The sequence below is a fragment of the Uloborus diversus genome, chromosome 5, assembly GCF_026930045.1.
Source record: "Uloborus diversus isolate 005 chromosome 5, Udiv.v.3.1, whole genome shotgun sequence".
In the NCBI taxonomy this organism is placed as follows: Eukaryota; Metazoa; Arthropoda; class Arachnida; order Araneae; family Uloboridae; genus Uloborus; species Uloborus diversus.
In genome coordinates, this window is record NC_072735.1 from 12,865,665 (window position 1) to 12,891,024 (window position 25,360).

Here is a 25,360-nt window from a genome sequence, read left to right on the forward strand (position 1 = left end):
CATGTTTTGTAATCGAAAAATCTTTTTCTCTACCGAACAGCGGAGTGAGCCTGTTAGAATTTGAAGAACAGATCACCAAATGCTGTGCTTGAGATCGGGCAGAGTTGCTGGAATACGGTGGTAGACGTTGCACTACCACTACATGCTCCTCCGTAATTTCCACTGCAATTCTTTATATTAGTTGGATGGAGCCCTGAAAATGCCAAATTCCAACAGACTCACGTGTCAGAGGTAGATAATATGAATTTCCGATTAGAAAACACTATACCGGGAATAGGGACTATTGGGCTAATTTTCATGTCGCTGTTGATCCATTAAATATATTTATGGCAACGCCGCCACAACCAGTAACTTTTTTGAACTGAAGGTTTTGCTCATTAATTATCAAGCGCATCAGTGGAAAATACATCTCCTCCGTATTTTTCACTACAATTCTTTTTATTAGTTGGATGGAGCCCTGAAAATACCAAATTCCAACAGACTCACGTTTTAGAGGTAGATAATATGAATTTCCGATTAGAAAACACTATACCGGGAAGGGGGACTATTGGGCTAATTTTCATGTCGCTGTTAATCCATTAAATATATTTATGGCAACGCCGCCACAACCAGTAACTTTTTTGAACTGAAGGTTTTGCTCATTAATTACCAAGCGCATCAGTGGAAAATACATCTTCTCCGTATTTTCCACTACAATTCTTTTTATTAGTGGGATGGAGCCCTGAAAATACCAAATTCCAACAGACTCACGTGTCAGAGGTAGATAATATGAATTTCCGATTAGAAAACACTATACCGGGAAGGGGGACTATTGGGCTAATTTTCATGTCGCTGTTAATCCATTAAATATATTTATGGCAACGCCGCCACAACCAGTAACTTTTTTGAACTGAAGGTTTTGCTCATTAATTATCAAGCGCATCAGTGGAAAATACAACTCCTCCGTATTTTCCACTGCAAATTCTTTTTATTAGTTGGATGGAGCCCTGAAAATACCAAATTCCAACAGACTCACGTGTCAGAGGTAGATAATATGAATTTCCGATTAGAAAACACTGTATACCGGGAAGCGGGACTATTGGGCTAATTTTCATGTCGCTGCTAATCCATTAAATATATTTATGGCAACGCCGCCACAACCAGTAACTTTTTTGAACTGAAGGTTTTGCTCATTAATTACCAAGCGCATCAGTTGAATTATCTGTAGTTCTAATTTCATCTCATTTGGACCAATTGAACGCATTCTATTATCATTTGAATTATGTAACTTATTTATTGCTGACGTTGTACAACGCATGGACCAGACACTTCTTAAATAACATTGCTGTGTGGTTTCAAATTATCTCTTCGCCTCCTGCAGATCGTTTTAACTTGTAGCAAAGTACCTTGTGTATAATTAAGAGAGGGGATTAATGCAATAGTTTCATTTTTACCGTATATAAAGTGTAGACAAAAGTAAATAATCACATAAGAAATAATATGTATGGCAAGGAGTATTTGTAAGAATATGTACGGCAAATGCATCGTACTTTGGCAGCTGTAATTTTTATGTTCGTTATTTAAACTATTATATGATATTAAGTACATTTTTCAATCAGTATAGCAGTTGTTACTTTCTTTCATCTAGCCATGTAATTTAATTTAAAAGTATGGAAAAAATTCTGACATAACATGAAACGTAGTCCAGGAAGATTGTAACAAATGTACTGAATAATGAAATATGTTTTTAACGACATGTTGAAATAACTGCTGTATGATAGTTAACATTGAAAATTTATTTTGTTTAATAATCGATAAAACTATGTCAGATAACAATTATTGCACTCTTTTCAGGTGGGATCTTACTACCATTGAATCATCGGCAAAAAGTCAGTCATGGTGGCATATTAACGATACAAAGTGTACAAAGAGCAGCAGATGAAGGTGAATATAGTTGTACTGTTAGAAGCATGGATGGATTATCAGCTTCTGGTAATACTCATGTTTCTGTGGTAGGTAAGTACAATTATAAACATCATATGTTCATCCAATAATGTATTTTTTTTTCAAAAAATACCTATCTAAAAAACTCTCTAGCCAATTGTAATTTGTTTCACCGAATAACTATGTTGAAAATTTTGCAAATTTTATCACCGGCTTAGATTTGTAAAATTTCCTACAGCTTTAACACTTGTTGAAGTGAAATAATACGCAGTAAGCGAGCGTCACAAATATTATTTTTCTTCAACATTTATTGTATCTTTGTAAAACTTGAAATGGTTGTTTAGAATGACAATAAGACATTTTGACAATGTATGTGCGGACAAAATTTTTTTAAAGGTTTTTTAAAGTAAAAAGCCATTTTTCCAGTAAACACTGACACACTGACAGTACATTCATTTTCCTTATTTTTCAACCTTTGTGGATCTAACTCTTCATTAAATACCAAAAGACGGTATGAACCTCCAAGTTGTAAATAAATTACTAAAAACAGGTTTTATCGGAAACTTTTTGAAAATTTCCTCCGAAAAACGTGCTTTTTGCTCCGTAAGTTTAATTGATCATTATTTCAAAACCACTCATTGCATATATATTATCTTTTAGAGGTTCATATATGGTAATATATCCAATTAACGTTTTCGCAAACTTTCAAATGTATATAGAGTAAATACCTTTTTTGGTAAAGTTGTTGGCGTAAGTAAAAACTTTAAAAACGTGGCTATGAGAATATCAAGAAAGGAAAAATAACTTCAATTATAAACAGTGCGTTTATGTTCATTAAATTGCTTCTAGTTTGCTCCATAATTCATCGATTAAATATTGAATGAAGAATATTGAAACTATCTAAATTTCTCAAGGTCTATTTTTTTCGTAAATTAGGAGGTTCAACTACCTTAATAGAATTGAAATGGTAATTTTTTCTTGTATTCCACAAGTCAGGGATGATAATTATACTTCATAATGGCAGTGGCGATACACACAAAAAGTTAATAACATGCATTAACAACACTATCTACAACAAAGCTAACGGAACAGTGAATCCAAATCCCACGGTGAACACTTCTTTATTCTTCTTTAATGTATAGGACATAATTCATGACATCTTCCGTATTACATTCGTAGTTCAAGACTGCATACACGTGAGGTTAAGGTATAACTCCACTGCGGAAGACATAACCCTAGAAGTTTACGCCGTGAGTTCCGGGTCACCATATTATGCGTATTTGAGTATGCACCTTTATTAAATACAGTCTTATTCCATGGACTGCATTAAAAAATTAAAAGTTGAGATGTATTTTTGTTGTGAATACTGGCCGAGTTAGAAATTTTCATCTAGGTATTTACATTATCTAACAAGCAGAGTATAGCTTTATTGAAAAGATGAATCTTGTTATCATTATTACATTTTTAAAAACTTTTTAGCAACATAATATTAAATACAATTCCCATAGCTAGTACAATGCAAAAAACATGTCCTATAACTCATAATAAATAAATTATTATTACACTTACCTAAACACATGACTAATTAAATGCCAGTTTAGTATTTGAGACGCAATCAGCCTGATTTTTTCAGTAACACATATATTAAACAAAACATAAATAGATAAAATTTCGGTCTTCCCGCTGCTCCTCTTGCGAAAACCGTCTCCAGGTTGCGTCCATATCATACACAGACACGCATACACACACACGCCTACACACACATACACACACTCATGCCTGCGCACAGACACACACGCCTACACACATACACACACTCATGCCTGCGCACAGACACAAACACATACACACACATACACACACTCATGCTTGCGCACAGGCACAAACACACACTCCTACACAAACACACACGCGCATTCATACACACACGCTCGTGATTGCGAAAAAAAAAATTTGAATTCAAGATGCCTAAAATTCAAATTAATATATATATATATATATCTATATATCTATATATATATATATATATATAATATAATTTGTTTTAGCATACTGTATTGTGTATTTCAGTTTCACCAATGATCGATCCGCATTTCTTTCGTGAAAGTAATACAGTAGACGAAGGAGCACGAACAAAGCTAGTGTGCATTGTTACAAGAGGAGATCCGCCTCTCAGGTTTCACTGGTTAAAGAACGGATTACCATTTCTGGCGCACGGAGATACAACTGTCCAAACCACAGAAGATTCTTCAATAGTCACCTTCAAGAAAGTAACTTCTTCAGACAGAGGACTCTACACATGTGTATCAACAAATGTAGCGTCTTCGGCGAATATGACGATGCAGCTGGTAGTAAACGGTACGGTAATATTTTTATCTATCTTTTTTTACAAATAATAAAGCTGAAAGTCTCTCTGTATTAACTGTTCGATCCGGTGGTGGTGCTGCCATCTATCGGTAGATAAAATAATGGAGGCAAGGCACTTAGTATGCAGTCCTCGACATAAATACAGTTGTAGTCAGTTGTGACTCTGAATAGGAATAGGAAGTCTCTCTGTCCGGAGGATGTCGGGATGTCGGCAGGATGTCCGTAGGATATCTGGATCTCAGTGACGCGTATAGCGCCTAGACCGTTCGGCCGAGTTTCATGAAATTTGGCACAAAGTTAGTTTGTAACATGGGGGTGTGCACCTTGAAGCGATTTTTCGAAAATTCGATTTGGTTCTTTTTCCATTCTAATTTTAAGAACAAAATTATCATAAGATGGACGAGTAAATTACGAAATTACCGTAACGTGGAACCATAACATGGGCACAAGCCAATTGGCGATGAAATTTACCATACATTATTTGTAAATATACAGGCAAAACAAAAGACGTTTTAATTTCTATTACGGGCAAAGCCATGCGGGTACCACTAGTTTTAAATAAGCAGGGCCACCAATGGGGTGATTTCCATCAGTCAAAAGTTCTACTTTTAGTCTTTGAAATGGATAGAATGAGCAAAAAAAAAAAAAAAAAAAAAAAAAAAAAAAAACAAAATACATGAACCGAGAAAATATTTTCATTTTCCCCAACAGTTTTTTTTTTTATTAATTTTTTCAAAAGTCCGATTTTTCAAACAAGGCGTGGTCTTTATGACGTCAGAAATGATACAATTTGGCGCATCTTTCTACTACGTTTCCACGTCATGATAATCAAGCAGCGAATTAAAATTGCGCTCTACGCTTGCTATCAACCATATCGTTGCCAGTACACGTGAGTAAAGATGCGAATTAAATATTTTGTTCTGTGAATGGCAACATTAACATTAAGTATAAACAATGAAAGCGCACCGATTTAAGTAATTTTTTAAAAATATTCAACTTAAATAAATTATTTAAAAAATGGTCAGATCCTATGTTTTTAAGCATGCTTTTTTTTTCAGAAAACAAAATACCTTTAAAACTTTGGGAACGACCCCATTGGACACATTCAGACGTTTACATCTATTCACTCACTTGCGCACGGACACACATACCCATGAATATAGCAACCGTTTTGCAGGGGTGCCCATCCCACCTAAATTACGGAAGAACCCCCAAAAGCATGAGCTCCCCTAAATGAGAAAAATACCGTTCAAAACAACCCCCCTTAAATTTCAATGGCGCAGCCTGCACCTTAATCCCCCCTCTCTAGGTGGGCACCCCTGCGTTTTTCAAAGCGTATCATTGTAGATCTTTTCAGTTTCTTGCATTTTTATTTTTGTTAAAATCTATATTGAAATAAAATGAATTAAAAAGAGTATTCGTCTTCATTAAAAATATCGAATAAGGCCTATAGCAATCGTTGTTGTAAAGCAACCTGGCTGTTAAAAAAGCCTCATATTTTACTGAAACACATTTGAACTTTAAGATATAAGTTACACACCTATTGGCAAATGGAACTGCAAGATGATACTAAACAACTCGCCTACATCAGTCAGATACTGCAGTTTCACTATTTTATTAGCTCACTAGAATTTAACAGCAATAAACGATCCGAAGACAATACATCTGTCATAAAAGCTGAGAATGTTTTCTTACTGGGAGCTGTTATTGCTGTAAATGCTTAAACAGATGGTTTATATTATGAAAATTTTAAGATGCGTTTTATGAACAAATAGCTGCATTTCTCTATTTCTTTATTCCTTATTATTTATTTGCTTCATTTAGTTAATCTTTTTTTTAGCACAAAAGTTTCGTTTTTGCAGAAAACAGAAAATTAAGAATCATGTTCTATCAATATTTTTCATTTGTAGGTTGTGAAACTCAGTAGAAAAATAAACTCATATGTTTTTACAAACTTCTTGGGGTGTTTTGATCTGTAATGTTTTTATACTCACATATGCATGATTCATCTGAGTAAATTTTTTATTCTAGCTAGTTTTGAATGATATTTATAAATTCCGATTTAATTTATCAAACTATAAAAAATTGGGGAAAATGAGCTGTTATCTGTATTTAAACATTATATAGAGTTAACGCTAAGAACCACACAAGAAAGATATTTATTTGTTAACAGAAGCAGCTTTAACTCTTAAAAATGCTTTGCAATCGTCCACGTTTTTAAACAAAGTAAAACAACAGTCATGCACGCAACAAATTAGTATTGTCAAACAAAAGTATGCCAAACTTTAGTTTTTTCAATGTATTTAATGTATTTTGTTTTAAAATAATGCACTTTTTCGTACCACCGAAAAACATTAGTTTTTCAAGATTTTTTTTTTTTTTTTTTTTTTTTTTTTTTGAGCCTCCCTCTTCAATCCTAATATCCTCTTTATATTTGATAAAATTGTATTCTAAGTATACTTATTCTAACTTATTTTTATTCATTACTATTTCCATAGTGCCACCACAATGGACCGTAGAACCTAAAAATGCTACAGTCGTATTAGGAAATACTGTATGGATGGACTGTGCAGCTGTTGGGTTTCCAGCTCCCAGTATTCTCTGGAAAAAATTGATTTATACAGGTACAAATATATGAAAGTTCTTAGTTTTTCTATTATGTAAACTGGAAAATACATATGAGTATTAAAATAAAATTTAATAACAAAATAAAAAAAGCGAATCTAAAGCCTCCTCTAATCGGGATGTAGCAGGTACTGTATACGCATTTATGGTGTCCAAAATGACATAGACTTAAGTACAGTACAACACAGGGTGTTGTTTCAAGAAAAAAACATGTATGGATTTATTTATTTATTTGTTATTGCTTTGATCACGAAACCATGAACAACCATTACATCTTAGAAGAAGAAAAAAATCCAAAGTTTCAAGTTTTTCAAGGCATAGCGGTTAAGGATATATTAATTGTAAAGAATCAATATAAATATATAGCTCTTGCGTATTTCAGACGATATGATGTAACTAATATTTAGAATGTGGATAATACTATCAATTTTACACTATCCATATTTTCTTTCGATGCAGAGTAAATAAAAATATGCACATGGAAACCTGCACATTTGATGAGTTAAAAATTGTCAATGTATTTGAAAGAAACTAACAAAAATATAACTATAAATACTTCTACATGATGTAATAATATACATCTTCATCCTATTGCAAGGACATTGTTACATATTAGGGCTACATCATTTTTTTTTTTTAACTTAAGAATTGGGATAATAAATGATTAAGACATTTGGAAATATTTATTGTAATTTTTAGTCCTATTTTTTTCCCCGACAGGATGGGAGCAGTTCTTCCCATATTTAAAAGTTAATATATTATAGTTTCCTTTGTATTAATAAGATATTATTGTTAAGTGTATTACAGGCACTAAAATTTGTTGAACTTAGTATAACGTTATTTATCGTTCCCTCATAAATTGGAAATTGGTTAAGATACTATTTTAGGGCGAAAACTTGTTGAGGAAATTTAACTCATTTAGGAAATCTTAAGTTTAATTATTAGTCCTTTTTTGGGAGGGGGGAGAGTACTTTCCGTTATTAAAAGTTAATTTAGTATGTTTCCTTTAGCCTCAAAAATGCAGTCAGAAGTTATTACACAACTTAATGTCGACACTAGCATTTGTCTGAAGTAGTCGGCAGTTCTTACCCACTGCCTCATAACGCACCAAGATACTATTTTTAAACAAGAAGACAATTAAAAACATGCAAATGAAAATAAACAGACGGCATTACGCCCCAAACACTTCAAACAATAAGCCCCAAATGATCTAATGTACTTCGCTCTTAAGTTAAAAAGTCAAATAAAAGCAACCTTTAAAAGTGTTTTATTCCGACCACGAAATGCGAAACGGTTAAGCCTCAAAAACGAAATGGCGATTGTTTCTGTTAGCACCGAAGATTAAAGCGCCAAAAAGCAGCGGAACGCGACAGCGACAATGTAAGCTCTTCACTGTTAAGTAAGAAAAGTAGCAATTCTTCTTTTCATGTTTCCGAGATGCTCATTCGTACTTTTCTCATTTATTAGAAATTTTGTTTCATTTCCCCACTTAATACTCACTTTTCTGGCTTTCATACTCCGTAATTACTTTGGTTTTGGCGCTTGTGCATTATGTTTCTAGCTCGAAGTGCTCTTTGCAGAAATTTATCTTTATGTCTCGTGTTTTAAATATTAGATAAACAGTTACTCAGAGCGTTTTTCCGTGTTTACTTTTATCTTCTACGTAATGAGTTTTTTTTTTTTTTTTTTGTTTTGTTTTAAACTTTGTACTTGAGTAAATAACTCTTTGCTTTAAAGAAAAATAATAAGTAATTTATTAGTACTTGTAATTTTATTAACTGAATGTACTTAATCGTTGTGTTTATTTTCCCTAGAGGGAAACATTGCTGCTCGTAGCTAATTGATTTGAATATAGCTCTAGCTTAATTCAGCGTTTACCCTAAACCATGTTAACTTCCTTGGTTTGGCTTCATTTTAAATATACTTTGGGTGCAACACCTCAAATGGGTGTCACCCGAAGGGATGGAGCCCCGATAGGAGGTAGCGGAAGGTCACTGTGATCTGCCAAAAACTTCATTTTTCGCCAAACTATGTCTGCGGATTCAACAACTATGAAGACATAGTTACAACATTACAATTTTACAATTTATTATTATTTTACAGTAAAAGTTAGGATAACGGCACCATTAACAGACATGCTTAAGACATCGCTCTTAAGTTGACCCAATTTTCTGAGAATTTTAATGTATTTAGACTTTTTAAACTATTTTTCTCTCTTGCAACTACATCTCATCTAACGTTTGGCTGCTTCTGGATCCATTGAATTAGTTGATTCTATTTTTATTTGCTCAATTTCTAAAAAAAATCCAACCCCCCAGTTACAGACACCGACAATTCTGATGATACCCAGTAACAGATAGGATGAGAAAAGGATGTGTAATGGACGGAATTCCCCTTTTCTCTTCAAAATGAGTTCTTTATTTTTTAATCTAATACTTATTTTAATAATATATAAATATTATATAAGTAATAATATATTATTACTTATATAAATTTATTTTTTAATCTTATAAAATTCAAATGAACATTAAACACCGGCAGACCTTGTGGTGGCTATTCATATCCTTCTACCACTACCTCCTAAATACCAACTGGCTCATAAAACTCACTCTGAGAATACAAGATGGTTGCACCATATTAATGGGCCGCAGCTTCATCAGTTTTACCCGCCTAAATGTATTATTATTTAAATCCAAACTTGAGACTGTGTGTTACTGGACCCTTGTATGTTACTGGTGCCGTTACCCTACAGGCAACAAGGATGCAAGCAATTTTTAACGTAACATTTCAGGATTTTATTTTATAACAGCGTATTTTGCGAGCCACCCTTCAAATGGGTGCAACCATAGACTAATAATAAGAATAGACCGAGCTATGGCATCCCTTTTTGCTGCTGATAAACCAAACCATGTGACTGGTGGATATCCTAGCAACGGCGGGCGTTGATCGTAGCAGACGATCAACGCCCGCGAGAAATAAAATAAATAGAATTGATGGAACACGGAAGAATGATATTTTATGGAGTCCGATTTGTAAATTTGTTATTCTAAGTTGTAAATATTTTGTTAATATAGTGAGTTTTTCGTTTAGATAGTACTGTGCATTTTCTTTAGTCAATTTCAATAACTCTCTGAGCAATTAAAGATACAAGCGCCCAAAAAGAATCGGCAAACGGTAAGATTTTTACCTATAATTTCAATTTAAGATACCGATTAGTAAATTTTTTCGTTAACGCAAAACGTTCACGCCACTACTTTCACGCCAACGCTGACGTAGCAGTTCCAAATGAAATAAAAGTTACTGAAAACTATGATCAAAAACTAGTTACTGGTGTCAAAGTAAAGCATAACTAAAAGAAAAACAATTCAATCTCTGCACCTGGAAAAAAAAATTATGATAAAAACACATTACGTCTTAAAATACATGTTGCCAAACTAAAGACAATGTTGCCATCTAGCAACCATGCTGCCAAAGTTTTCGCCAAGCCTCTCACCAGTCACATGATGTATCCATGAACCAATTTTTTCATCAGCAAGTCTGGGAAAGCTCGGTCTACTCTTATTATTAGTCTATGGGTGCAACCCAAGGACTGACCGCCACCTTACCTTTTCCACCTCGTAGTGACGCTACAGAATCTTATTTCAGACTTTTTCTTTCAGAAAACACCGCTGGTGATTTCACGTATGTGCATTCAAGTCCAAGAGCTCATCGTTACAATAATGGGACACTTGTCTTGTCCGACGCGGAAGAGAACGATGCCGGAGCGTATCTCTGTCAAGCCAATAATGGAATTGGAGCCGGACTTAGTAAAATAGTATCCCTGCAAGTGCTAGGTAGGTAGCACCATTTTAATCATACCAAACGTGTTACCAAGTAGATAATACTAGCAAAAGGATCGCTTATAACAAATGTAAGCAATAGTAAAAAAAAAAAAAGACAATAATAAAGTCGCTTCCTACTTTGACCTAATATATATATATATATATATATATATATATATATATATATATATATATATATATATATATATATATATATATATATATATATATATATATATATATATTTACTAGAGTATATATGTAATGGAAAATAATTTGGGACTCAAAATTCATACTGCTGACATAAATATTTCATTGTGTTGGTATTCGTTGTAACGGGATTTCCGTGTATATTTTATCTCCACACTGTAACAAATTTCGGAAACGTTTCTGGATATATCGGAAACGTTTCCGAAATAGTAGGAATCCTTCATCCAATAGCGAATACCTCAATATTCAGAAAGCTTTTTGTTATTTCAAGATATCTAGAAGCGGAAGTGATGACGCAACGTTTCGAAACCTATTTCATCCTTCCAACCCGGGCGCCAATGAGTCGGAAGTAACGAGAACTTATTTTTTTCTTATCTATGGTTGCTGCAGTCAGCAACTGTTTAGCATTGGATTACTTGTTATTTCATGTCTAGAGAGTAGTAAAATGTGTCGAAACTAATTTTACGCCTTTGCATTTTGGACTGCCCTTGATTTTTTAGACGATGTACGCAGCTATTAACCGTTTACCCGCCAATGTTCCAAAAATGGAACATCATATTTAAGTGAAAATTTTCCCAAGAAATAACGTTAAAATAAACAAGTTTTTTTTAACACAGTTTAGTCTTATTTCAAAGTATTTTTTGATTTCCTGCTTGATTGTTTATATGTTTTCAATTATTTATTGCGATTTTCCAAAGATGAGTGTTTTTTTAGCTTTTTGCAACTTTTTCTTATAAAATTTACCAAAAATTGGTTTTTTCAGAAAATGTGATGATATTTATTATAGTTGTGAAAAATACTTCAATATATGATTTTAAAATGCTTTTAGAAATGTACAATGATATTTCCGAAATGTGTACCCCTTCAAAATAGCATGTTCCAATTTTGGAACATTGGCGCTTTTAGGGAGTCAAATTTCCAAGAAGTAAATCGTTCGACTTCCAAGGGGAAATTTCATTTTTCGTAATATATGTTTCTTTTTTTTTTTTCTCATTTTGAATGTACTCTGATGTAGATGTTGGCAAAACCAAGTAAGTTTATATTTTGAAGGGATATGACGTTTCGTTAGCAAAGAAAATAATAACAGTCTTCTGTTTGACGGACTATATGGCTCCGAATCCACACCTGCTCGGACAGCTGCATTGTCACGTAATAATAAAAAATAATATTAGTGAGAGTTTTATTCTTCATATTTTAAATGCAGTTCAATAATTCGCTAGCTTTGTTTTCGGGCGAAAGGAAATTCTGTTTGACGTATACCAACTGTTCATAAATGTTAAAAAATGTCTACAAGATTTCTTACTGAGAACAAGCTGTGGCTTATTTAGAGACATTGTCAGATTCGGATTTGTCAGATGTAGATATATGCCAATTACCCCCTGATGAACTAGGCAATATCACTGAGGAAGAATAGATGTTGACAGAGATGAAATCCTACAATTTTTTGGTTTGTTGCTATTGAGTGGGTACCATTCTGTTCCTTCTGAAGATATGTATTGGAGCAGTGCAGAAGATACATCTGTGCCAATTGTACTAACAGTTATGCCTCAAAATCGTTTTCGAAAAATAAAAAACAATTTTCATTTGATGGACAACCATGAATTAAAACAAAATGACAAACTAAGAAAAGTTTTCCTTATTTACGAAGAATTGTGTAAAAACCCTCAACAATTTGGTGTATTTCATGAAAAATTAAGCATAGATGAATCTATGGTTCCCTACTACGGTCGGCCTTCATGTAAAATGTTTATTAGATGAAAACCAATAAGATTCGGCTTCAAAATTTGGATGCTGTGCTCTTCAAGTGGATACCCATATTCCATGGAGATTTATTCAGGCAAAAAAGAAGGATCCCCTGATGTGCAATTAGGATCCAGAGTTGTAAATGATCTATTATCAGTTTTGACTGACACGTCTAAGCATGAAGTATACTTTGATAACTTTTTTACATCATATGACTTAATTTCTCAGCTATCAAAAAAAAAAAGTGTACGAGCAACAGGAACAATTCGTGAAAACCGAACTGGCCATTGTCCACGGAAATCCAAAAAAGCCCTTTCTAAAGAAGATCGCGGAAATTTTGACTATCGATCTGATGGATCAGTGTACATGTGCAGCTGGAAAGATAATGCAGTGGTTACAGTAGCATCTAATTGTTATACACATGAGCCACTTGCATCTGTAAAATGTTACTCAAATGCGCAGAAATGCAAGATAGATGTGCCACAACCTCATCTTATCAAGAGATACAATGAAGAAATGGGGGGTGTGGACGTCTTGGATAAACTTTTAGGGAGCTACAGACCTCATTTGAGGAGTAAAAAATGGTGGTGGAATCTTTTTAGTAATGCGCTGAATATTTCAGTTGTAGCTAGTTGGTTACTTCATTGTGATTTACACGAAGTCAAGATGAAGCATTTAGAGTTCCGAAGAGAAATAACAACTCACCTCCTAAGAAGAAAAGTACGAGTGGAAAGTCCTCCAGGGCCTCGTTGTCATTTACATAAACGGTCAAGAATGTCTGACGGACATTATATTGTATCTGCATCCCAAGGACGTTGCGCGGTGTGCAAAAAAATACGACTAAGAAATGTTTCCATTGCGACAAACGACTTCACCAGCAACGCTTCCTTTCATATGATGGGCATTAGATATTTCTGTATTGGATTTCCTGAATTCTGATATGTACACAAATGCAATTTCAAATATTATTTTTTCCGCAATAAAGTATGCTAAGATAAAAACCGCATTCAAAACCTCTTAGTTTAAAAAAATTCTCTGAAAAAAAAAAAAAAACTTCATGCAAAACGCCAATGTTCCAAAAATGGAACACACTGAAAATCATAATAAAAAAATTTTTTCTGGAAATTTTATTTTATTTCTGTATTTACTAGACATAAATAGACACAATTTCAAAAAATTACTCAAATTTGATCATCCGTCAATAGTTCGGCGGTTAAACGGTTTAACCATTTGCTTCTTTATAATTTCCAATGCGACCATAATTAGATATATATTGTGTGTTCAAGCGTGAATAGTTTCAACACCCGTGTTTATACTTAATGAAACGAAACCCTTTGGATTACGTATTCAGTTGTAATGGAGGTACTTAGATTTTCTTCCGCTCATGTTCACTTGTAAGTATTAATGAATATTTTAAAACATGTTGTTATATACATTTATATTTTTGTTGATTTGCATTTGATGAGGCTAAAATTGTAACTGTTTTTGGGTTTATCGAATTAATTTCAAGTTATCCTACATGTGCGCAGTGTACTATTTGTTGTAACCAACTGAAACTGATTAAATACGCAAAAGAAATAAGATTTATATTTGAGAAGCAATCACAAAAGTTTTTTCGAAATACTTGGATGTACATACATTTTAGTTCAAAAAGAAAAAAAAATCAATTGTTTAATTCATTAAAAATATGGTAATGCAAATATTTTCTAGTATTGTAATATGCTTCACAAAAATTTGCCAGTATTATCTTTTTTTATTATAATTTATTCATTCGTTTAAAAATATTTATACCATTAGAAAATGACCATATTACCTATTAGTAAGAACATAGTTATGCAATTAATTCATCAGCTTATCCATTTTGTTAAATGTGGTTAACAATAAAAAAATTTCTTGACATTAGTTGTTCCGAAAATAACATTTCCTTCGTGGATAGACTAGTTTAATGTAGGACAGTCAGGAGGAATGAGTCAGTTGCAAAAATGGAACAGCTGCATTTACATGCCGAAATAAAAAGTAATATTATTTCATGTCATCGTTTTAAAAGTGATCATTTTTTAAATACTATGTTATTAATATGCAATGCACATATGGGGAGAAGACGAGGGGCGTTCACCACGCAGACTGTGCCATTGACATTTTCAAGGTGTTGCTTTTTTTAAGGGGGGGGGTCACTTTATATCATTTTATGGGTGCACCATCACTCTTATGGTGTGGGGGGGGGGACTCTCGTATATATGAAATGGAATAATCATGTAATAGAGTTCAATGTTTTAATAAATAAAATATATAATGCATTTTGCGCACACTCTAAAAATAAAATCAGTAACCTATTTTGATTAAGTATCTATATTTGTGATAAACTGGAAAAGGGCAAGAACAGAAGAATAAACCCGAATGGTTCCAGCAGGGGGACTTTGGTGTCATATTTAAATTCATCAATTTCTCTGTTGGTACTTTTCGGTACCTTTTGTTCGTCAAAGAAATTGACTTGACGTGAGCGAATTTCGAAACGCAAAGTGTAGGTAAGTTTTGTCAAATTTTATCCGAAAATAAAAGCTATCAAGTTTGATACAAGATATGTTTTTAAGTTCTGCATTAAAAATACAATATGTTGATAATTTTGTTTTGAAAATATTGAGAGAAAAACTGAAGTTTAATATTGTTTAACAAACAATCCCACTTTTGAGAAAGTACTCCCCTTCCTCCCCCGACGATTTTGTGATTATGAATGAAACTACTATATTATTTCATAAATTTTCAAAAATTTATAACTGTGCATATGTTATGCTGTTGTCATGCTATTTGTCATTAGAAATTCAAAAAAAAATCCACGAATGATTCTAAAATTGCTTGTATTATTGCTCTTAGATATGAAAGAATTGAAACTGATATGGTATGCAATACTATAATAAAGAATTATATTTTAGAAAAAATCACGGAAAAAGGATTCCGTAATTCTCGGAAACGTTTTTGAAAATTGTTTGGAGAATTCCGAAATACTCGGAAACGTTTTCGAAACTTTCATGAACCACAGCTGCACAGAATACTCAGAAACTTTTCTGGAAATTACGGAAAGAGGATTCCGAAATACTCAGAAACGTTTCTGAAAATTACAGAAAGAGGATTCCGAAATACTCAGACACGTTTCTGGACATTACAGAAAGAGGATTCCGAAATACTCAGAAACGTTTTTGAAAATTTCATGAACCGCAGCTGCACGATATACTCAGAAACGTTTCCGAATTTTTTTTACAGTGCACACATCTGAAATATTTGGGGGCAACTTTAAGATTTATATGTGTTAGCTGACAATTTTAAGCATTTGTGAAATGATGTATATTTTGAAACTCAATTAGCAAGATACTAATTCGCACAGAAATAAGAAAATCCAACTATGCAGTATTCTTTTTAACCAGAAAATCGACCGTCAAGATATGGCGGGTGGAAATTGCTTGTACATTTGAACGAAGAAATGACTTATTTTGTGATTTTTTGATAGTTGAAATTTTAACCCTCGCTCCAGTGGATGAACTCTAAACTCCAGTAGATAGCGTTCAATGTTCAACACTTTTTCGTTATTTCATTCTCCTTAAATGACAGTCTTACCAATAAAATAGTTAAGTTACTGGATTTAGTTCAGCCTTGTCACAATGAAGCCTTTTCCTGCATTTAAATCATTTTTCTTAAATATATTAGGAAAGTATCATGCCGTGGCGCGAGTTTCGTTGTTGAAAACGTCAGCCGCGTTACTTGATCATTAGCTTTTATGTATATTAGAATAAATATTTGGGTGGTTTATCGTCCTTTGGTGAAAACAAAATCAGTAACTTTTTCCCCCATAGGACGGTGATACACCACAATTCTTATATTGCTTTAAAAATTTGCATTAAAAAAAAACCATTGTTCAAAAAGACCTTTATAGACAATGATCATTTAGTTGATGGTTCACCTACATTTCAGAATAGAATGTGTTAAAAAAAACACTTATAGTTCATGTTCTAATCACATTGGAACGTTGGAACTAAATTTTATCTGATGCAGAAAAATCTGAAGGTTCTATAGGTATTTTCATATAATTTTTGCGAGCATTTTTTCCGTCCTCATATAATTAGATTTATGCAAAAATATTATTATTTTATTCTTTAATTTCAAATTATTCCTTTCAACCCCGACACAAAAGGACAAAAGGAGTTCTAAATTTAACAACTTGTGTATAGATGTGCGTATACATCAGTGACACTATCTGCGAGCTGTAAGACTGACCTCAGGGGCGGATTCAGGGGAGGGTCAAAGGGTTAGCTGACCTGTGAAGAATTTTATTATGATTATTACCAATCTTCAAACTTTTCGACTCGAAAAAATTATACATATAATTGATGTTAACCTGTTTTTTGCTTCGTCCTGTAAGGTATTTCTTCTCAGCACATCACAGTTCAAAGGATTCACTGAGTTTGTGCGCTATTGCTATTTTCAGTTTTTTTGTTCATTTTCAAAAGCACAATCATTTCTAATGAGTTTAACCATTGAAAAATTCTAGAAAAGGGGGGACTTAAATGGGTATTCATCTAATTGAAGGGCAGGGGGAGGGGGGGATTCCATCACCCTTGAGGGGATGGGCGCCCTTGCTTAAGAGAATTTTTTACATAGGAGATATCACGCAGGGCAATTGAAACTTGATCTGCCGTATAAATATTCCATCACCCTTGAGGGGATGGGCGCCCCTGCTTAAGAGATACTTTTTTTACATAGGAGATATCACGCAAGACAATTGAAACTTGATGCGCATTATAAATATTTCTGGATCCGCCCATGACACTGCGGTAATGAATAACTTGATAGAAAGTGTTGTTAGTTGTGACTCATTTGAGTTGACCGGTTTTTAAGGTTTTGCTGGATATTAGTTTTATATTACTCTAAACTGCTCTCCTAATGAGTTTCTAATTTTTTGACAGGAGCTTCTATATAAATAGAATGTCGCCATTTTGGGTCGGATTTTTCCTTTTTGAGGTGATAGGGTTACCAGAGCAAAGTTTCGGATTTCGCCAAATTAGCCAAAAATAATACTTTATTTAATAAACTGCTCACGAGCCACTAATAATTGCTCACAGTGAGAAATCACCAAACTCGATAACTTGCAAGAAAAGACAATCACTCAAATACGCGCTCCGATCCAAAAAGGCTGACCTAATGCTGATGCGTCGAATGGTATGTATTAGAGCCGCTATATAAATAGGCCGACGCATCAGCTTAAGTTTAGCCATTTTGGATCGAATTTTCATTGTTTTAACTGTTAAGGTTACTAAAGCAAAGTTTTGAATTTCGCCAAATTTGTCGAAAATAATATTTTGTTTAATAAACAATTCACGTGTGTGCCGCTAATAATTGCTCACAGTAAACAATCGCCAAACGCGATAACTCGCCAGAAAGACAACCACTCAAACACGCGCTCCGATCCAAAAAGGCTAATCTTAAGCTGATGCGTCGGCTCGTATGTATAGGGGCATTAGTATATATAAGGGCCTTACTTTTGACAAGTGGCATGAAATTTCTCTCCTACAAAATCAATAAAACACACTTTTGTGCTTAAACACAACTTCAAAACGTTAGAAAATGTAGATTTCAGAAAATAAAGAAAATAATCAAATAAACATCTCTATGTAATTTGATAAGAATTCGAAAGTTATTTCTTAGTATATGAAGTTTTGAGGCTTGCAAATTAACCCTTGTTAATTTTAAGAATGTTATTTTTCATACCATTTACATTTATCTCCAAAAATTGATTTTCTAAACTCTTACAAGCGCTTTATCCATGCTGCAAACACTTAACTTGATGTCAATCAGTTAATAAATCATTCTTCAGCTTCAAGTAAACTTTCTTAACTGAAGTTAATAATTATGTCTTTGAAAAGGATGTCAAAATGAGGGAGGGAATATTTTGCTTAAAATTCTTGTTAGTAGTTTCGAAAAATTGCCCTAACAAGAACAACCATAAGATGGTTAATATTTAAATGCACATAAGCTTATTCAACTCTATTAAAAGTTGTATTTTGATCAAATGTTGCTACTAAAAATGTGAAAATTTTCAATTTTTACAGTACCACGATTTACAATAGGGTACTCTCAGTAAAAGCTGCTGTTTTGGCCCTCACTAACAGATAATATATTTCACAGAAAAAAAAGAGGCCGTGGATACATATTTTTTTATGTAAGAAACCAAACATACTGATTTCTTGTGCAACAAATTATCAGTTCAACTTATTATTTTCTTTTCTAATAATAAAACATAACGTCTGTGTCTCTGGATCTATGGATGTCTGTTACGTGCATAGCGTCTAGATCGTTTGGCCGATTTTTATGAAATTCGGCACAAAATTAGTTCGTAGCATAGGTGTGAGCACTTTGAAGCGATTTTTTGAAAATTCGATTTCATTATTTTTTTATTCCAATTTTAAGCCTCCATTTGTGGATTTAATTTATCTGCAGCAATACCGGGCGAATTACCATAACATGGACGAGTAAAGTACTATAACGTGGACAAGCAAACAACCATAACATGGACGAGCAAATTAACATAGCATATTGGCAAGAAATTCATCATCCATTATTTGCAAACATACTGGCAAACCAAATGGAACTTTTATTTTTTTTATTACAGGCAAAGCAAGGCATGTACCGCTAGTAATTAATACATTAGTTGCCACGTGTGGGGGAAAATGGACGTTTTTCCGTGGAATGGCCTATTATTTACGAAAAAAGAGTTAGCGCTACATGTCGGCAACTCCATGAAACTCGAGATTTTCCCCCTTCTAACTATAACTTTATTTAATAAAATGGATTAAAATCTGAAAATATATGATTTTTCGATTTCGGGTCATTTTTTTTTGAAACACCCTGTACTATAATTAAAGTAGCAGGACTTAACAGTATTCTAAATGTAGACATTTTTTAAGAGACTGCAATGTAATAGTTTAAGAATACCATTGCAACGTAATATAAGTCCCTTCATCCTTTGAATACATACCAAGGAAATAATTATGCAAAAATTAAAAAAAATAAAGAAGTAGCAATGAAAAAATAAAGAAGTAGCAATGAAAAAATAAAGTAGCAATGAAAAAATAATACATCGAAACATTCTGCTTAGCGCATAAATTATTTGCCCTCGTCTTCCCGTTTTCCTAACATAAGGTCTTTATTCTTGAAATTTTAAGCAAAGTCGGAAGGTACCGATGGCTTCACTGTCTGTATATGGCAAAATAGTCATCTGCAAAGCATGCGGAACACATGTTAAATTTCTCGCCGAAACTGGCTACAGTTGGCGACTTTTCTTGAAACACACTTTAAGACCTTATATTTTGATATCGGGGACGAGGGGTCATATCAAACAAGTTTTCCCGCTCCAAAATAGGTTTTACTATAAATGAATAAATTAACCAACCTTTTGCTGCACACACGTGTTTCTGTCTAACAAATAAAACCATTTTTCAATGCAAATAAGTGTGCACTTTTGGATGAAAAGTCATCAAAGGAAAGCAACACGGTAGAACAGGTGACAGTACAAATACCAAAAAAATGCAAATCAACAAAACAAATAGACGAAAATGACACCTGGAGCCGAAATTTACTATATAATTCTATCAGGAAAAAGTCATCCGTCAGTTAATAAATTTCCAGGAAATCCCATAAACAGTGCAAGTTGTATAAAATTCAACCACTTCGAATAAATTAGCAATAAATTTACCGACGAGAAAAAAATGTTGAAGGAATGTAACAAATAGAGAAATTCAGAAAAAAAGAGTGAAAGATAAACAAATTGGAATTAGTTGTTTACAAAACAAAGTAATTTGCAATTTTTGTGCATCAAAATGTTACTAAATTGAATAATTAAATTTTCAAGCATAAAAGTATTTATTCGTTATTTATGTTTTACTATATTTTTCAATTGCTATACATTTAGTGTTTTTTCACTATTACACTATCATATTTATTATTGTTTTGGCAAATGTTTAAATGAGTTTTAAAACGTGAATGCTCATTTTTTAAGCAAACTCGTTCATTACTAATCACAAATGGTTAAGTTATTCCAGGGACAGAAACAAGGACCCCTCGGAGAGTGATGCCACTACCAATCACATTCCTCTCTGGTTAACCCTAGAGAAGTCGCGTTTCCTTTTGTTACGTTAGTGCTCTCGCGTCGGTCTTTTCCCCGCCGTAGCGATCCGTGAGATGAATGCAGAAGAAAGGAAGTGCCGGGGAGAAAATGACATCAGACTAGGATGGCGCGCTATTGGTCTAAATGACCAACATACATTTCCAAAAGCTATGCAACCTTGATATACCGAAGAAAATTCTCAGAACTAAGTGTGTGGGCTGGGGAGAGACTGACCCTCAGCTACACAGATGGGCCCCATTATTAGAATAAGGGGTGGTCGGATAGAGTGAAATATCTGACAATGGGCGAGGAATCGACCGAAGCGCGACTTCTCTAGGGTTAAAAATAAGGGTACGAAGAGCTCAATCCAACGTATGGATAAAACGGAGATTATAACACATAACGTGTGAAACACATATTTAAGAATGAAACATGTCGATTGTATAAAATTTGTGCTCTTAGCCTTAAAATATATGCGTCTATTTTCAACAGCGCTAGTTTCTGACAAGCATTGCATCTCAGTATCATAGCATTTTGTTTTCTATTTTTAGTACCACCTCGCTTCAAGGACGCATACCAGAGCAAAGCTACCAGGGAAGAACTGAACGTTACTTTGAAATGCGATGCTTCCGGCCACGCCCCAATCACCATTACTTGGCATAAAAATAAAACAGTTCTGGAAGCAAAAACAAATCCCAGGTAATTATTATTTCTCTAAAACTTATAAATAAAACATTTTTTTTTTAAATTCTCTTTTAAACTGCGAAACGCATTGCTTGCTGTTAAATAATATTTTTTGACAATCTTGGGGAGACGGTACCAGAAAAGTTGAAATAAAATCGTAAAGGATCATTGGAAATATATTTGGAATTTCATCTACATATTTATAAAATAATTCGGGGAGGGGGGGATTACACTTGAATTACTCTGAAGTTAAAATATTTGATTTAACTAATTTATTGAGATAATTAAAAAACTTTTAGAACATTTTCTGCTACAGCGATGCACATAATGCATTTTCAATCTAAAAACCAAGTATAACAACGAAAATAAGAAAAAATATATATATATACTATTTGAAAAACAATGAAAACCCATGCAACAGTTACGTAACAAATGGTTTCTACCAAAATACTGCCCGATCTTATTTTTACAGTGCTGCTGAATTTTCCGTATTATACTGGCTAAGTATTACTAAATAAAAATTTGAGAACTAATAACGCATTGCTGTGTTCATGACATTATTTATCACACAAATATAAACAAATAACGAAATACTTTTGCGTTTTAGCTTGAGATACACACCTTATCTTCAACTTCGTAGACATTTAAAAATCAAGGTTTGAGTCTGTGCATTAAATTGTTGATAGTCGGTACATTAAATTGAATCACAACGTCACGCAATTAGTGCAAAAATAATTTTTTTGACCTGATTTAACTTTTTCTAAATCAAAAACCGATCTAATGTAGCATAAATAAGCACCAATAACTTGATCCTGTTCGTAAAATGTCTCATTTTTTAAATGTTGTATCTCAGTAAAAAAAAAATAATTTTGAATTTTGACATCTTGAATTCAAATTATGTTTTTCGCAATTACGAGTGTGTGTATATAGGCATGTGTGTTTGAGTGTGGGGGTATGTGTGTTTGTGTGTAGGGGGTTTGTGTATGTGTGTGTAGGCATATGTGTTTATGTCTGTGTGGAGGCATGAATGTGTAGGTAGTTGTGTGTATGTGTGTTTGTATGTTTTTGTGTGTGTGTAGGTGTCTGTATGTATGCGTGTGTGTGTTTGTGTATGTATGTGTGTGTATGTGTGCGTGTGTGTGCAGTTGTGTATGGATGCGCATGTGTGTAGGACATGGATGCAACCTTTAGACGGCTTTCGCTATAGGAGCAGCATCATGAGGAGCCGGTCGACGGTGATGGTGCGGAAGGTGGCGGTAAGAAAATAAAAGGATAGGACGCCAAAAACAGTCAAATGAAAGCAATAAGCAATCGTAATTGCTAAAATAAAATATATACAAAATAATTTGAATTTTGACATCTTGAATTCAAATTATGCTTTTCGCAATCACGCGTGTGTGTATGTAGGCGTGTGTGTTTGTGTGGGGGGTATGTGTGTTTGTGTGGTAGAGGGTATGTGTATTAGGGTGTCTCGAAAAAAAAATCCGTTTTTCTTAATGCAAGACCTCTCAAAATTTGCGAAATCGATCGTAAATTACAAAAATAATTTAAAAAATGGAATAAAACTATATCTTCAGGGCTCTATCGATCGTCAAAGTTTTGAAAAATTGTCATTTTTATGGCAACTGAAAAAGAAGTACTGTGAATAAAGTTATAAATTTACTGTGAAATAAAAGCTCGACAGCTGAAATAAAAAGATCGTGATTCGTAATATCAACACGAACAGAAAAAAAAAAAAACATATGGTGATTACTACTGTAAATGCCTATATGGGAATAACCCCCATTTCCGCAGTAGAATCGTCCACGAAGCTTGGCGCCACGTCTCGATTTGCATGCAACAATATGTTACTGACGACTTCGACTTTGTTTGGTTTCAACTTGCTAATTCCTTTTACTTGTTTCGAGGGCTTTCTTGGCTTGACTCACGGGTGTTTTCTTCGTAGCCAAAGTAATTTTAATGCTATAAAAGTACAGTTGCAATTGTTAGTGTTATATGCCGATGTGCTATACTGGGACCCTACAAGGAACTTGATGATCGGCAGCTACCTACTGTAAAAGACGTCATAAAATTTATTTTATTTGTCAGGAGCGAACAGAAATATATGCATAATGGAAAGGACCCTTCCAGTTCACATATATATACAATTGTTTCTGAAAAAATCAACAGTATTTGGAAAAAGCTTCAATTCCAATCGTAACTAAGGAACGAGTAATTCAATTATTAAAATTCTATTTCGAAAAGTACGTCAATTTGAAACGATACCCCAGAAGCAAACGAAGTGATAGTTTTGAAAATAAACTGAAGTGCTTTTTAGAGTCATCTGAGAAGCTCTTCGACGTTGCGGCTTGTAAGTGCCCTATATTTGAGTCTTGTTCGTGTTTAAAACCTAAAAAAGTTCCCCTCAATGATAGAAAGTTCTTGTTGGATCAAAGAAATGACAGGAAAATGGTGATAAGAGGTGTCGATAAGAAAGAAACAGCTAGATTAATGAAACAACAGCAGAGAAAACTTGAAAGGGCAGCAAAAAAGTCTTCTACTGAAAATAACGATTCTGTCTCAGCAAATTTTGATGACGATTCGATGCGTGAATTTTCTCCAGAAACGTATCCCATAACAGAGACGAATACGGCCTCTACAGGGACACCATCAACTTCAACGACAAATAGGAATACACTGATCTTGCCAACAGTTGCTAAGGTCTGTGATAGATACGGTTTGTCGACGCGATCTGCTGCTGCTGTTGCTTCTGCAGTTTTAGCTGATGTCGGCTTGGTTTCAAAAGAAGATTTAACTCTAGTTGTTGATAAAAACAAAATCCACAGAGCTGTAGCTAAAGCTCGGAAAGAAGCTTCCAAAGATATTGGAAGTATTGTTATAAAAAGCATTTACTTTGATGGACGTAAAGACAAGACTGATAAATGAGAAAATAGGAGCTCGTTACCATCGCAAAGAAATTTTAGAAGAGCACATCTCAATTTTAGCAGAACCCGGATCAATTTAGTTGGGACACACAACGCCAAGTCTTGGCACTGCAAAGGCAATTCTAACTTCGATTACAGCTCTATTAGAAGGTCAATGCTTGAATTTAGAAGACGTGATTTGCGTTGGATGTGACGGAACTGCAATAAACACCGGTTGGAAGGGTGGCGTGATTCAATATTTAGAGGAGTATTTGGAAAGACCATTGTAATGGTGAGTGTGTATGCTTCATGCCAACGAATTACCCCTTCGTCATTTATTCTTGACCTTAGATGGTTGCACTTTGGGTCCTAAAGAATATTCCGGACCTATTGAAAAACAGTTAGCTGGTTGTGAAAATAAAATGACATTGTCTTTTTGCGCGGTGGATGGTAATTTGCTTAATTTGCCGAAAAATGTGGTTGATGAACTAAGCACGGATCAAAAATATCTTTATGAGATTTGTCAAGCTGTATCAACTGGTTTCTGTAGTCCTGAGCTGGCAAATCGCCAACCTGGAAAAATGGCGCACTCGAGATGGCTTACTTCTGCTAATCGTATACTCAGACTTTATGTAAGTACTCTTAATCCAACAGAAAATTTGCGATTACTTGTTAACTACGTGGTTAAAGTGTACGCTCCAGTTTGGTTCTTAATCAAACAAAAGTCATCTTTTAAAGGAAGCAGCCAAACATCTTTTTCAAATGATTGTGTACTCTCGATTTTTACCCGAAAACTTGAAATCTGTTGTGTATTCTGTTATCGAAAGAAATGCTTTTTTTGCGCACCCAGAAAACCTGCTGGTCAGTATGTTGTTTGATGATAGGGAGCACATTCGGGAGTTAGCATTACGAAGAATAAAAAAAGCTAGAGA

At 33.9% G+C, this 25,360-nt stretch overlaps 1 protein-coding gene across 1 annotated transcript in view; it reads left to right on the forward strand.

Moving 5' to 3' along the window:
- LOC129222449 (cell adhesion molecule Dscam2-like) overlaps positions 1–25,360 on the forward strand; it is a 94,154-nt gene that overhangs the window by 13,856 nt on the left and 54,938 nt on the right. The window contains exons 5-9 of the mRNA XM_054856963.1: positions 1,834–1,995; positions 3,994–4,281; positions 6,789–6,914; positions 10,575–10,748; positions 21,393–21,540. Of these exons, the coding sequence (XP_054712938.1) occupies positions 1,834–1,995; positions 3,994–4,281; positions 6,789–6,914; positions 10,575–10,748; positions 21,393–21,540 (898 nt within the window). The remainder of the gene's footprint in view (positions 1–1,833; positions 1,996–3,993; positions 4,282–6,788; positions 6,915–10,574; positions 10,749–21,392; positions 21,541–25,360) is intronic.